Here is a 14,483-nt window from a genome sequence, read left to right as displayed (position 1 = left end):
GGTAGCTGGAATTACAGGCACATGCTACCACGCCTGGCTAATTTTTGATTTATTGTAGAGACGAGGTCTCGCCAAGTTGCCCAGGCGGGTCTTGAACCCGTGGGCTCAGGCAATTCACTCACCTCAGCCTCCTAAAGCGCTGGGATTACAGGCTGAGCCACCAAGCCCGGCTACAACAAATTAAAAAAAAAAAAATTAGCCGGGCATGGTGGCACATGCCTGTGGTTCCAGCTACCTGGAAGACTGAGATGGAAGGAAGAATCATCTGCTGGAAGCCCAGCAGGTCGAGGCTGTGGTGGTCCGTGAGCCTGCCACTGCACTCCAGCCTGGGCAACACAGTGAGACTTCAACTCAAAGAAAAAAAAAGACTTAGTTACTACTGTCTATTTATACAAGCCAAAAATTGAAAGTAAACTAAATACCTATAGAAAAGGCTTTATTTATAAAAATTATGTATCATGTAATATTAGTTACTAAAAAAAAAAAAATGTTATAACGAACATTAACCAACAAGGGAAACATGAATCACAAGCATATGACAAAATTCAACACCACCTCATGAATAAAAAAAAAAAATTCAACAAATTAGGAAAAGAAACTTCCTCAAACTGATAAAAGACACCAACAAAACACCCACAGCTAATATCATATATAATGCTGAAACACTAAGTATTTTTTCCTTCTTAAATTGGGAATAAGACAAGAATATGCACTCTTTCCACTTTTTTTTTTTTTTTTTTTTTGAGTTGGAGTCTCACTCTGTCACCCAGACTGGAGTGCAGTGGCCGCTTCCGGCCACCGCAGCCTCAACCTGCTGGGCTCCAGCGACCCTTCCGCCTCAGCCTTCCAAGTAGCCGGAATTACAGGCATGTGCTACCACGCCCGGCTGATTTTTGGATTTACTGTAGAGATGAGGTCTTGCTGCTCAGGCGGGTCTCGAACCCGCAGGCTCAGGCAATCCACTCACCTCAGCCTCCCAAAGGCGCGGGATTACAGGCTGAGCCACCAAGCCCGGCTTTCCACTTTTTTTTTTTTTTTTTAAAGTCAGGGTCTCACTCTGTCATTCATGCTGGCTAAGCTTTGTATTTTCTGTAGGCAAGAGCTGTTACTATGTTGCCCGGGCTCAAGTAATTTTCTTCAAGTAATTTTCCCGCCTAGGCCTCCCAAAGTGCTGGGATTACAGATAGTGAGTGACCTTGCTTAGCCACTCTCTCCACTTTTATTCCACACTATTAAAACTGGAGGTTTTAGTCAGGACAATTAGGCAAGAAAAATAAAAGACATCCAGATTAAAAAAGAAGCTGGGCGTGGTGGCTCGTGCCTGTAATCCCAGCCTTTTGGGAGGCCGAGGCAAGAGGATCACTTGAGTTCAGGAGTTTGAGACCAGCTTAGGCAACACAGTGAGACCTCATCACTACAAAAAAAATATCAGCAGGGTGTGGGGGTGCGCGCCTGTAGTCCCAGCTACTCGGAGGCTAAAGCGAAAAGACTGTCTGAGCCCAAAAGGTCAAGACTGCAGTGAGCTGTGATCATGCCACTGCACTCCTGCCTGGGCAACAGAGTGAGACCCCGACTCAAAAAAAAAAAAGAACTCAGTTCTTTCATGCCAGTGATGGGTCTATCCCATACACATTTGTGCACAGAAAACAAATTCCATGAGGATGTCTTATTCAGAGGTGCTTCACCTAAAACTGGGATAGCAGGAAGTATAGACCTGGAGGCCCAGGGCCTCTGGGAACAGCCCAGCAGCTCACAGCCCCTCACACTCCCTCATCTACAATGGGAAGAGGGCAGAGCAGGGCAAACTCACAGCTCTCTTATGGCTCCAATGGTGGGCAGGGCCCTGTATTCTCAGAAAGTATTTTCTAGTTTGTTGCAGACACATCTCTCTAAGTGCTTCTCCTAGTGATGGCTTTTCTGTGGCTAGTCTGCCACACTGCAATGTGACCACTCCATACCCAGTAGAGTCCAGGTCAGAAAAGGAGTCAGCGGAGTAAGACTGAATCAGGAATCTCGAGCAATTCCAGAGAATGATAAGATGCTTATGGCAAAGATGTAACTTACACACACACACACACACACACACACACACACACACACACATCATTGTCTGATAGAAAAATAGGGGTGGGAAGCCAGGTGCAGTGGCTCAGGCCTGTAGTCCCAGCACTTGGGAGGCCAAGGCGAGAGGAAAGCCTGAGCCCACGGGTTCAAGACCAGCCTGGGCAACATGGCCAGACCACGTCTCTACAATAAATAAAAAAATTAGCCGGGCGTGGTGGCACACACCTGTGGAACCAGCTACTTGGAAGGCTGAGGCGGAAGGATTGCCTGAGCCCAACAGGGTGAGGCTGCAGTGGTCGTGAGCATGCCACCACACTCCAGCCTGGGTGACAGAGTGAACCGCTGACTCAAAAAAAAAAGAAAAGAAAAATAAGGGCGGGGCTTCCAGGTTCCTTCAGAGTGCTGAGCAATAACGTCACTGTTTTGAAAAGTGAAAAGATGGTGGCCCCTCGGGATTTCTGGAGCATCGCCCCTCACACATTTCATGATCAGGAAACGTGGCGATCCTGCCTGGGTTTCCTAGAAGGCTGTTCTCGTCCATGCCAGCGTTCTGATTTTCATGGAAACACCTACAGCAACTCTCTTCCTCAAGGTCCCCTTCTGTTTCTTATTCCAGGGACAACTCGGCCCTCCGGTGATTCTAGCAAAGGTGTGAGTAATATTTTCTCTTCACCAGACGTGTGCCAAGCATGAAAACTCACCTCATCATCATCCATTATATTTTCCTTCGCAAAGTCATACAGCTCTTTCTGGAGCGTGGTCACGTTAAAGAACTGAACTGCTTCCTGTGCAGACACAAACAGAGAACGCTGTAGATGATCGACCTTTTAGTGTCAGAACTGTGAGGAACGGGGACAGGATATGGGATTTCTTTCTAGGGTGATGAAAATGTTTAAAATTAGATCGTGGTAATGGTTGCCCAACTCTGTGGGTACACTAACAACCACTGAATTGTATACTTTTAAAAGGTGAATGTTTAAAAAAGAAAAGGTGAATGCTATGGTATATGAATCATTTCCCAATTTTTTAAAAAAACACGTCCTGAGTACAAGATGTGTTTATGACAACCCATGATAGCATATAAAAATCCCAGTGAAAATAGAAGTTGGCCAGGCACGGTGGCTCACACCTGTAATCTCAGCACTTTGAGAGATCGAGGAGGGAGGATGGTCTGAGGCCAGGAGTTCCAGACTAGCCTGAGAAACAGAGCAAGACCCCATCTCTAAAAAAATAAAAAATAGCTGGGCATGGTGGTACATGCCGATAGTCCCAGCTATTCAGGAGGCTGAGGTGGGAGGATCACTTGAGCCCAGGAGTTCAAAGCAGTGAACTATGATTGCACCATTGTACTCCAGCCTAGGCAACAGAGCAAGACCCTGTGTCAAAAAAAAAAAGGAAGAAAAAGAAAATATAAGTTAAAGGCACAGATCAATTTAGAAAGATCTTTTGGCCAAAGTGGGAGGATTGCCTGAGCTCATGGGCTCGAGACCAGTCTGAACAACTTGGTGAGACCTCATCTCTATAGTAAATTTAAAAATTAGCTGGGCATGGTGGCACATGCCTGTAGTTCCAGTTACTTGGAAGGATGAGACAGAAGGATCACCTGAGCTCAGCAGGTCAAGGCTGTAGTGGCCATGAGCATGCCACTGAACTCCAGCCTGAGCGACAGAGTGAGACTCTAACTCAAAAAATAAAATGAAATAAAAAGATCTTTTCGGCCAGGCACAGAGGCTCATGCCTGTAATCCCAGCACTTTGCAAGGCTGAAGCAGGAGGAATGCTTGAGCCCAGGAGTTTGAGACCAGCCTAGGCAACATAGTGAGGCCTCATCTCTACAAAATAAACAAAAAAGTAGCCAGGTGTGGTGGCACACACCTGCAGTCCCATCTACTCAGGAGGCTGAGACAGAAGGATTGCCTGAGCCCAGGCAGTAGAGGCCGTGATGAGCCGTGATCGTGCCACCGCACTGCAGCCTGGATAACAGAGCGAGATTGACTAAAAAAAAAAAATTTTTTTTTAAGTAATATATAAGCCAGGTGCGGTGGCTCACACCTGTAATCTCAGCACTTTAGGAGGCAGAGACAAGAGGATTGCCTGAGTCTAGGGGTTCAAGACCAGCCTGGGGAAATGGGCGAAACCTCATCTCCACAGTAAGTCCAAAAAATTAGCTGGGCATGGTGGTGCACACCTGTGGTTCCAGCTACTTGGAAAGATCACCTGAGCCCAGCAGGTCGAGGCTGTGGTGGCCATGAGTGTGCCACTGCACTCCAACCTGGGCAACAGTGAGACTCCAACTCAGAAAAGAAAAAAAAATAATAATAATAAAGTAGTATATGGGTGTGACATGGAAAAGTGTTCATGATGAATTGTTAGACAAAGCAAGCTGTGAAAGTTTCAAAACAGTACATAATGCATGATCCTGTTTCTGTAAACATAAACCAATGGTTGCTGCATATACGTGTAAACGGATGTCTACAAAGCACAGATAAAGAGAAGGGGCAGAATTAGGAGAGAATTTCTCTAAGTAAAATATGTCTACAATGTTTGAAATCTGTAACACTTTTATGGATCCAGAGGTCAGAATAAAGCAGTGAAATGTTAAAACCCAGTCGGGTACAGTGCCTCAAGCCTGTAATCCCAGCACTTTGGGAGGCAGAGGTGAGAGGACTGCCTGAGCCCATGGGTTCAAGACCAATCTGGACAACTTGATGAGACCTCGTCTCTATAATATATCAAAAAATTTAGCCGGGCGTGGTGGCTTGCGCCTGTAGTTCCAGCTACTTGGAAGACTGAGCTGGAAGGATCACCTGAGCCTAGCAAGTCAAGGTTGCTGTGGCCATGAGCATGCCACTGCACTCCAGCCTAGGTGACAGAGTAAGACTCCAACTCAGGAAAAAAAATGTTAAAACTCAAAAGATCCCTATAGAAAAAAATGAGTTTTCCTTCATTTCCAAAATCACCCTTTCTCTTAAGGTACCACGTCGCCTCCTGAGAAGACTGAGCGAGAGAGGGGCAGGGAGACTCAGAGAGAGCAGCACTTACTGGTCGGGGCTGGAAATGCTCATCCGAGAGGCCCCATTTGTCCTTATGGTACTGGTAATACACCAAGTTCTGCTGCATGACCTTGTCGTTCTGGTCAAAGAGCAGGTAGCTGACCGCACAGGGGGCTGCATTCTTCAGGTCATTCACTGGGGACAGTGAGAAAAGAGGAAAAGGAAAATCAACAAACCATCCCCTATAATTCCTCACACCAGTCACTGTTTCTTGAAGATCAGCTCCCTAAAGAAAATCAGGCCGGGTGGCTCACGCCTGTAATCCCAACACCTTGGGAGGCCGAGACAGGGGAGGGGATTGCTTGAACCCAGGATTTCCAGGCCAGCCTGCCCAACAAAAAAATTAAGAAATGAGCCAGGCATGGTCGTGCATGCCTATAGTCCCAGCTACTCGGGAGGCTGAGGTGGAAGGATCACCGAGCCCAGGAAGTCGAGATCAAGCCACTGGACTCCAGCTTAAGCGACACAGTGAGATTCCAACTCACACACACAAAAAAAAGATAATGAATAAGCCCCTCCTCTGCCACCCTTCCTTCAGAGATCCTGTGGCTGACCGGAAGAGCCCTGGGTGGGCAGGTCACCGACTGGGTCTCCATAGCACATAGCGGCCAAGTTCAAAACATGGAAGCTTCTTGTGAGGTAGAAGCCTTTGCAGACACGCCTATGGTCACCCCAGGCTCCGGGGACCTGAGACTGGCTCAGGTCCCCGGAGCCACTCAGAGAAAGCTGGGTCCCCATCCTGGACTGTCCCAGGGCTGAGGGGAGTCAGGAAGGGTGTGCTCGGCAAAAAAACTCCCCATTTGGGGACTACGGTGCCTGGGTCCCATCTGGATAGAACCACAATCTCCAGATACAGATGGGCCGTCCTACAACTTAACCAGACCGGGAAAACCCTAAGGATGGTGGACCTTCTGAGCTGGAGGAGACCTGAACCGTCACCGGCTCTTACCGTCTCCTGGGATAGGGTTCCCACCTCTAACCTCCCTGCTTAATATTGCCTGACCTATGACAAAACCTTCAGCAGAGATTTTGCAGGGGTGGGGATTTGCCATGGGGTGGGAAGGTAGGGAGTTGGAGATGATGAGACACAAGCCCCTGGGTATTTATTCTGGCACATTCCACCCCAATTTACAACGGAGGAACACTCCTTTTGCTAAAGCTGTGGTTGGCCAGAGTAGCTAAAGCTTGGGGATGAATAAATTCTGCCACCCAGTGGCTGCTTCCTGTAATGACAAATTTAGAACCAGCACTTTGGGGCATTTACTGTTCACATGTAAATAACCACGTCTGCCCTCAAGAAGTTGAGTGTGGCAGGTAGTGTGGAAAGAATGCAGAGCTAGGAAGAAAATTTTACTTATACTGTTGGCCCAGAACCCCAGAAAGCAAAAGATTTCCTGGAAAGCACCAAGCAAAGCTAGAGGCTTTGGCCTTCTAGTGTTGGTCTCTGCCACAGTTCATGATATGCAGGGCGATTTTCAGAGCATGTGAAGATCTCAGAGCCTGTAGTTCTAGCTATTTGGAAGGCTGAGGCGGGAGGATCGCCTGAGCCCACCCGGTCGAGGCTGCGGGAGGCATCATCAGGCCATTGCATTCCAGCCTGGGTGACAGAGTTAGACTCCAACTCAAAAAAAATAAAATAAAATAGAATAGAATATTCTTATTGATAAACTCCAATGTGAGTTACTAGGGACAGTTGCAGCAGGAACTGTTCTACCCTCATGAAGAAGTCCCAGGGCCAAATGGTGGCAGGTTTCTGAATAAAATAGACACCCCAAGACATATTCAGGGATGCCCTGGGAAGAGTGGGAGGTGACCTTGGCTTTTTTTTTTATTGAAAAACATAGCACTTTGGGAGGCCAAGGCAAGTGGATTGCCTGAGTCCACAGGTTCAAGACCCGCCTGGGCAACTTGGCGAGACCTCATCTCTACAATAAATAAAAAACGAGCCAGGTGTGGTAGCGCACGCCTGTAGTTCTGGCTACTTGGGAGGCTGAGATGGAAGGATCGCCAGAGCCCAGCAGGTCGAGGCCGCAGTGGCTGAAAACACACCACGGCACTCCAGTCTGGGCGACAGAGTGAGACTCCAACTCAAAAAAAAAAAAAAGAAAAACATAATTCATTTAGAAAGTAAATTAGAAAGGGGGCGGAGAGAGACTAAAAGAGAGAGAGAGAGAGAGAGGGAGACTAAGAAACAGAGAGAGACCTCATGTTTCCTAGTTTTAGCCCCTTACCCTACCTTGGGGAGGTGAATCTCCTCTCTCCCGCCCCCATTTCTCTCTCTCTCTCTCTCTCTCTCTCTCTGTCTCACCTCTCCCCCACCCCATTCCCCATTGCTTTGTTAAACTCTGGTGTGTCCAAGTGGCTCTATGAGGTATTCCTAGTTTTGGTTCCCTCCCCTACCTTGTGGGGGGGATGAATCTCCTCTCTTTCTCTCTTTCTAATTTGCTTTTTAAGTAAACTATATTTTTCGATCTAAAAAAAAAAAAGCCAAGGTCACCTCTCACTCTTCCCAGGGCATCCCTGAATTTGACCCAGGGGTGTCTATTTTATCTAGAAACCTGCCGCTATTGGACCCTGGCACGTCCTCATTAGGGCAGAACAGTTACTGCTGTAACTGTCCCTAATAACAATCCTCCAACACTTGTAACTGACACTCCGCTCAACCATGTGGCCCTTGGCAAAGTCAGGGACAGCAAGAGGAGAAAAAGCCTAAAGGGACATGCTCTGAAGCCTAACCCTACCTTCTCTCCTGTGTTCACCTCCTTCTCTCCTGTGTTCATTTCCCTGTGTCCACTTAGAATATGCTCACTGATAGCTGGGTGTGGTGGCTCACACGCGTAATCCCAGTACTTTGGGAGGCAGAGGCGAGAGGATTGCCTGAGCCCATGGATTTGAGTCCAGCCAGGGCAACTTGGCGAGACCTCATCTCTACAATAAATAAATAAATAATTAGCCGGGCTTGGTGGCGTGTGCCTGGAAGGCTGAAGCGGAAGGATCGCGGGAGCCCAGCAGGTCAAGGTTGTGGTGGCCGGGAGCGTGCCACTGCACTCCAGCCTGGGTGAGGCTCTGACTCAAAAAAAAAAAAAGAAAAAAGAAAACAAGCACATATATAGTTTCTAAGTGCCAGTATGTGAACACTCTAAGCATGCCACGCCACTCACTCATTTAATACTCACGACAATCCTTTGAGGTTAGTACTATCATCTCTGCTTCACAGATGAGGAAACTAAAGCACAGGGAAGTTTGCAAGTGATAAAGCTGGAATTCAAACCCAGGCAGTGTAGCTCCAGGGGGTGCACCCTGAATTGCTAGGCCACACCGCCTTTTCGTGCAAAGCCTGACACCAGGGCCAGCCATGTGATAAACTCTTAATAACCACAGGTAGGAGGCATTACCGCTATTCTCCAGTCTTGGAGGGATGAAGGTCTTCATCTGAGCTGTCATAGAAGATGACTTACACTTATAATAAGCAAACTGCAAGTAGTGAAACATGGTGGCCACAAATTTCTCGACCGGATAGCCTCCTATAACTGGGGTGAGGTTCTCTTCGCACTGTATTTTGCATTCCAGAACTTCCATATAATGATCTGAAAACACACACACACATTTTCAGAAAAGTGCATCCATTACTTTCTTTTTTTTTGCAGTTCACATTTTTTTTTTAAGTTTAATTTTATTTTTTTTGAGTTGGAGTCTCAGCCCATCGCCCAGGCTGGAGTGCAGTGGCATGCTCATGACGACAGCAGCCTTGACCTGCTGGGCTCAGGCGATTCTTCCAGCCCAGCCTTCCAAGTAGCTGGAACTGCAGGCGCACACCATCACACCCGGCTAACTTTTTTGATTTATTGTAGATACGAGGTCTCGCCAAGTTACCCGGGCTGGTCTCGAACCTGTGGGCTCAGGCAATTCTCTCAGCTCGAACTCGCAAAGTGCTGGAATTTACAGGCTTAGGCCACCGTGCCCGGCCAAACTTTTTACATTTTAGATGCAAGGTGTATAAATGCACATTGCACGCTCTGGTGGGGACTAGGCTTCTGGAATCCCCCAAATAGTGAACATTGTACCCCATAGGTCATTTTTTTAAAACCCTTGCCCCCTTCCTCACTTCCTCCTTCTGTTACTTTCTTAATATGCTATTTCTACCTCCCGCCCAAATGAAAAAGGTGAAAGAAAATTATTTGCAAAAGTTAGTACAAGGAGCTAAAAATCTTTAATATACAAAGTTCTTTAAAAATCAATATGAGCTGGACTCGGTGGCTCAGCCTGTGATCCCACCCTTGGGAGGCTGAGGTGAGTGGATTGCCTGAGCCTGCGGGTTCGAGACCCACCTGGGCAACTTGGCGAGACCTCATCTCTACAGTAAATCAAAAAATTAGTCAGGCGTGGTAGCGCATGCCTGTAGTTCCGCTGCTTGGAAGGCTGAGGCAGAAGGATCACCGGAGCCCAGCAGGTCGAGGCTGCGGTGGCCGGGAGCGGCCACTGCATTCCAGTCTGGGCGACAGAGTGAGGCTCCAACTCAAAATAAAATAAAATAAATAAATAAAAAATCAATATGAAAAAGACAAACAACCACTGTAAAATGGCCAAAGGATGTTAATAGAAAGGAAATTACAGATTAAAATGTCTCATAAATTTTGTGAAGAGATGCTACACCTCCTTTGCAATTAAGAAATACAATGAGGCCAGGTGCAGTGGCTCAAGTCTGTCATCCCAGTACTTTGGGAAGCCAAGGTGAGTGAATTGCCTGAGCCCACGGATTCGAGACCAGCCTGGGCAACATGGTAAGACCTTGTCTCTACAGTAACTAAGTAAATTAGCTGGACGTGGTAGTGCACGCCTGTAGTTCCGTCTACTTAGAAGACTGAGGCGGAAGGATCACCGAAGCCCAACTGGTTAACGCTGGAGTAGCCGTGAGTATGCCACTCCATACCAGCCTGGGCAACAGAGTGAGACTCCAACTCAAAAAAATAAAGATAAAAAAAAAATACAACGATCCTTAAAATAATTTAAACTGTTAAACTGGCAACATTTTTAAAGTTTCATGACACTCAGTATTAGGAAGAGAATGGTGAAACTTATACTTCTGTTGGTGGAAGTAAAACAAGAACAAACTTTTTGGATAACAATTTGGCCAAATGTACCAAAGGTTAAAATACACATATCCCAGCCTAGGCAACATAACAAGACTCATCTCTACGAAAAGAAAAAGAAAAAAAATTAGCCGGGCGTGGTGGCGTGTGCGTACAGTCCCAACTACTCAGGAGGCCCAGCCAGAAGGATCGCCTGAGCCCGGTGGTGGAGGCTGTGGTGCCCTATGATTGTGACACGGCACTCCAGCCTGGGTAACAAAGTGAGACCCAGCCCCGACAAAAAAAAAATTATTTTAGGTGTTAGAGTTCCATGTTATGCTTAAAAAAAAAAAAAAAAAAAAGCCTTTATTTTTTAAAGGTATATACCAAAATATTACAAATGAAATTATATAGTATCTGGGATTTGCTTCAAAACATGAGAAAGGAGAGGCAGGTGGGAATTAGATGAAGCCCAAGTGGCCATAAATTGACAAGAGTGAAGTTAGGGCTGGGCTCAGTGGCTCAGTCTGTAATCCCAGCATTTTGGGAGGCCAAGGCAAGTGGATTGCCTGAGCCACAGGTTCAAGACCAGCCTGGGCAAGTTGTCAAGACCTTGTCTCTGCAATAAATCAAAAACTAGATGGGTGTGGTAGCGTGCACTTGTAGTTCCAGCTAATTGGAAGGCTAAGGTGGAAGGATCGCCTAAGCCTAGCAGGTTGAGGCTGCAGTGGCTGTGAGTGTGCCACTGCACTCCAGCCCGGGTGACAGAGTGAGACTCTGACTCAAAAAAAAAAGCTCCTCAGAGGCCACTGCAGGCATCGAAGCACATAGACAGAAAGAAGACGGTTCCATGGAGGCAGCAATCCCCTTCACACACCACCGACCTGCTATGGAAAGGTAGAAATCCTTGAAGTCCTTGATCTCCCTGGAGCCCTCACAGGCTGCGAGACACTCGTAAAAGGCTTTGAAGAAGTCGGGAAGGGCCAGTTCCATGTCTGTGATCGATGTTCTCCAGTTCTCACCATTGTAAGCCCGCACTGCTCGGATGAACAGGCTCTGAAAAGCAAGGAAAAGTCAGTGAAGCTTGTTTCTGGGCAAGAAGGGAGACAGTTGTGTTCATTCTCCAAAAGCAGTCAAGATCATCACCGAGTTCTGCTCTCGTTAGTTCTGAAAAAGCCACACTGACCCTAAATTAAACATGAAGCTGGCCAGGTGTGATGGCTCATGCCAGTAATGGCAGCACTTTGGGAAGATCGTATGAGTCCTTTGGGAGGGGTTTGAGACCAGCCTAGGCAACATAGTGAGAGCTTGTCTCTACAAAAAAAAAAATTAGCTTGGCATGGTGGCACATGCCTATAGTCCCAGCTATTCGGGAGGCTGAAGCAGAAGGATCACCTGAGCCCAGGAAGTTGAGGTTGTGGTGAGCCATGATCATGCCACTGCACTCCAGCCTGGGTGACAGACTGAGACCCTGACTCAAAAAATAATAAAGAAATAAAAAGTAAATAAACATGAAGCCAATCAGTGACTTACTTCATATCTAGATTTTTCTACCATGTTTACAGTGAGTACACTCCTTTTTTTTAATGTGTATTTTTGAAATCTATTATTAGGCATATAAACATTTAGACATGCTATGTCCCCTTAATAAATTGATCCCTTCATCGTTATAAAATGATACTTTTTATCCCGTTACATTTTTTTTGCTCTGAGATCTACTTTGTTTGATATCAATCATAGCCACTACACCTTACTTTTGATTAGCGTTAGGATGGTATATTTTTTCCATTATTTTACTTTCAACCTTATTTGTGTCTTTATATCTAAAATAGGCTTATTTTTCACATTTTAAAAATTTCAATAGCTTTAGGAAGTACAAATAGTTTCTGGTTACATGGATGCATTGTATAGGGGCAAAGAATTCTTGTCTGGCTTTAAGTGTACATACTACTCCCACCTGTGCACACTGTGATATTTCATTCTTCCACTCCTTCCCACTCTCCCCCTTCTGAGATTCTAATGTCTACAATGGGTACACGTCTTATTTAATTTAATTAAAAAGTATCTAGTGGTTGATAATAAAATCAAATTAGAATCAAGGAAAAGGCCAGGCACAGTGGCTCATACGTATAATCCACAGGTTCAAGAACAGCATGGACAACTTGGCAAGACCTCATCTCTACAGTAAAAAAAAAAAAAATTAACCAGGCATGGTGGCACGTGCCTGTAATTCCAGCTACTTGGAAGGCTGAGGCAAAAGGACCGCCTGAGCACAGCAGGTCAAGGCTGTGGTGGCCAGGAGCATGCCACTGCCCTCTAGCCTGGGTGACAGAGTGAGACTCCAACTAAAAAAAAAAAAGAAAGAATCAAGGAAAAGAAGAAAACTACAGTGACAGAAATCAGATCAGCAGCTGCCAGGAGTCAAGGGTTAGGGCAAAAGCTTAGCTGCAAAGGGACAAAGGGAACTTTCCGGGAGTGGTTAAAAAAAATTTTTTTTTTTTTGAGTCAGAGTCTCTCTGTAATGCAGGCTGGAGTACAGTGGCATGATCATGGCTCACTGCAGCCTCAACCTTCTGGGTTCAGGTTATCCTTCTGCTTCAGCCTCCCAAATAGCTGGGCCTACAGCTACAGGACCAATTAATTTTTTAATTTTTTTTTTTGTGTAGAGACAAGGTCGCACTATGTTGCCTATCTCCAACTCCTGGGCTCAAGCAATCCTCCTGCCTCAGCCTCCCAGAGTGTTGGGATTATAGGCATGAGCCACAGCACCCAGTCTGATGAAAATACTCTAAATCATGACCATGGTGGCAGTTACATGACTGTGTATAGTTGTCAGAACTCAGTAAATTGTAAACTTAAAAGTTGGTAAATAAATTGTAAATAATACCTCAATAAAGCTGATTTTTAAAATTGTATCAAGGAGAAGTCTGACACCCCATTCCCTCCCGCCAATGCAGCATACAATAGGAGTGCCATGTCTCCGCGTGAGTTACTGGGAAGGGCAACCATGTGCCAGGCAGTGGAAGCAGCAAGGACTCTCTGCTCATTGTTGACTGGACCAATTAAAAAGAAATCATGGCTGGGCTCGGTGGCTCAGCCTGTAATCCCACGCCTTTGGGAGGCTGAGGTGAGTGGATTGCCTGAGCCCACGGGTTCGAGACCCGCCTGGGCAACTTGGTGAGACCTCATCTCTACAATAAATAAAAAATTAGCCGGGCATTCCGGCTACTCGGAAGGCTGAGGTGGAAGGATCACCAGAGCCCAGCAGGTCAAGACTGCGGTGGCCGGGAGCAGCCACTGCACTCCAGTCTGGGTGACAGAGTGAGACTCCAACTCAAAAATAAAAAAGAAATTCCTATGGACTTTGGTAAAGTCTCAGGATATAGAATCGGCACACAAAAGGCAGTTACATTTCTATACACCAACAACAAGCAGGCTGAAAACCAAATAAAAAATGTAATTCCATTCACAATAACCACACACACACAAAAAGAAAGAGATACCCTGGCATCCACCTAACCAGAGAAGTGAAAGACCTTTACAACAAGAAATACAAAATGCTGTCCAGAGAAATCAAGGATGACACAAACAAATAGAAAAAACATCCCATGCTCATGGATTGGAAGAACCAATATTGTTAAGCCATCCATCCTACCCAAGGCAATCTACAGATTCAATGCATTGCCAACATCATTTTTCACAGAGCTAGAAAAGACAATGCAGAATTTCATATGGAAGCAAAAAAGAGTACAAATAGCCAAAGCAATCCTCAACAAAAAGAACAAAGCTGGAGGTATCACTCATCTAGACTTAAGACGTTATTACAAGGCTACAGTAACCAAGACAGCATGGTGTTGGTACAAAAATAGGCACATAGACCAAAGGAGTAAGACAGAGAATCAGGAAATAAAAATAAAATCCCTCAACCAACTCATCTTCAACAAAGCCATCATTAACAAACAATGAGGAAAAGAAACCATATTTGGCAACTGGTGCTGGGAAAATTGACTAGCCACGTGCAGATATACCTATCACCATTTACAAAAGTTAACTCAAGGCCAGACGCAGTGGCTCATGCCTATAATCCCAGCACCTTGGGAGGCCTAGGTGAGAGGATTGCCCGAGCCCACAGGTTCGAAACCAGCCTGGGCAACTTGGTGAGACCGCATCTCTACAATAAATTTAAAAATTAGCCAGGCGTGGTGGCGCATGCTTGTAGTTCCATCTACGTGGAAGGCTGAAGAGGAAGGATCACCTGAGTCCAGCAGGTCGAGGCTGCAGTGGCCATGAGCGTGCCA

At 46.1% G+C, this 14,483-nt stretch overlaps 1 protein-coding gene across 1 annotated transcript in view; it reads right to left on the bottom strand.

Moving 5' to 3' along the window:
- The window catches only part of CRTAP (cartilage associated protein), a 21,725-nt gene that overhangs the window by 4,464 nt on the left and 2,778 nt on the right, over positions 1-14,483 (bottom strand). Inside the window, exons 2-5 of the mRNA XM_008070151.1 lie at positions 11,070-11,241; positions 8,575-8,703; positions 5,106-5,251; positions 2,766-2,849 (exon numbers count right to left, since the gene is read on the bottom strand). Of these exons, the coding sequence (XP_008068342.1) occupies positions 2,766-2,849; positions 5,106-5,251; positions 8,575-8,703; positions 11,070-11,241 (531 nt within the window). The remainder of the gene's footprint in view (positions 1-2,765; positions 2,850-5,105; positions 5,252-8,574; positions 8,704-11,069; positions 11,242-14,483) is intronic.

The sequence above is a fragment of the Carlito syrichta genome, unplaced genomic scaffold, assembly GCF_000164805.1.
Source record: "Carlito syrichta isolate Samal-C Ts95f unplaced genomic scaffold, Tarsius_syrichta-2.0.1 Scaffold313175, whole genome shotgun sequence".
Lineage (NCBI taxonomy): Eukaryota > Metazoa > Chordata > Mammalia > Primates > Tarsiidae > Carlito > Carlito syrichta.
The sequence above is the reverse complement of the archived record's forward strand: the minus strand, read 5'-3'. Positions and strand labels throughout refer to the sequence as shown.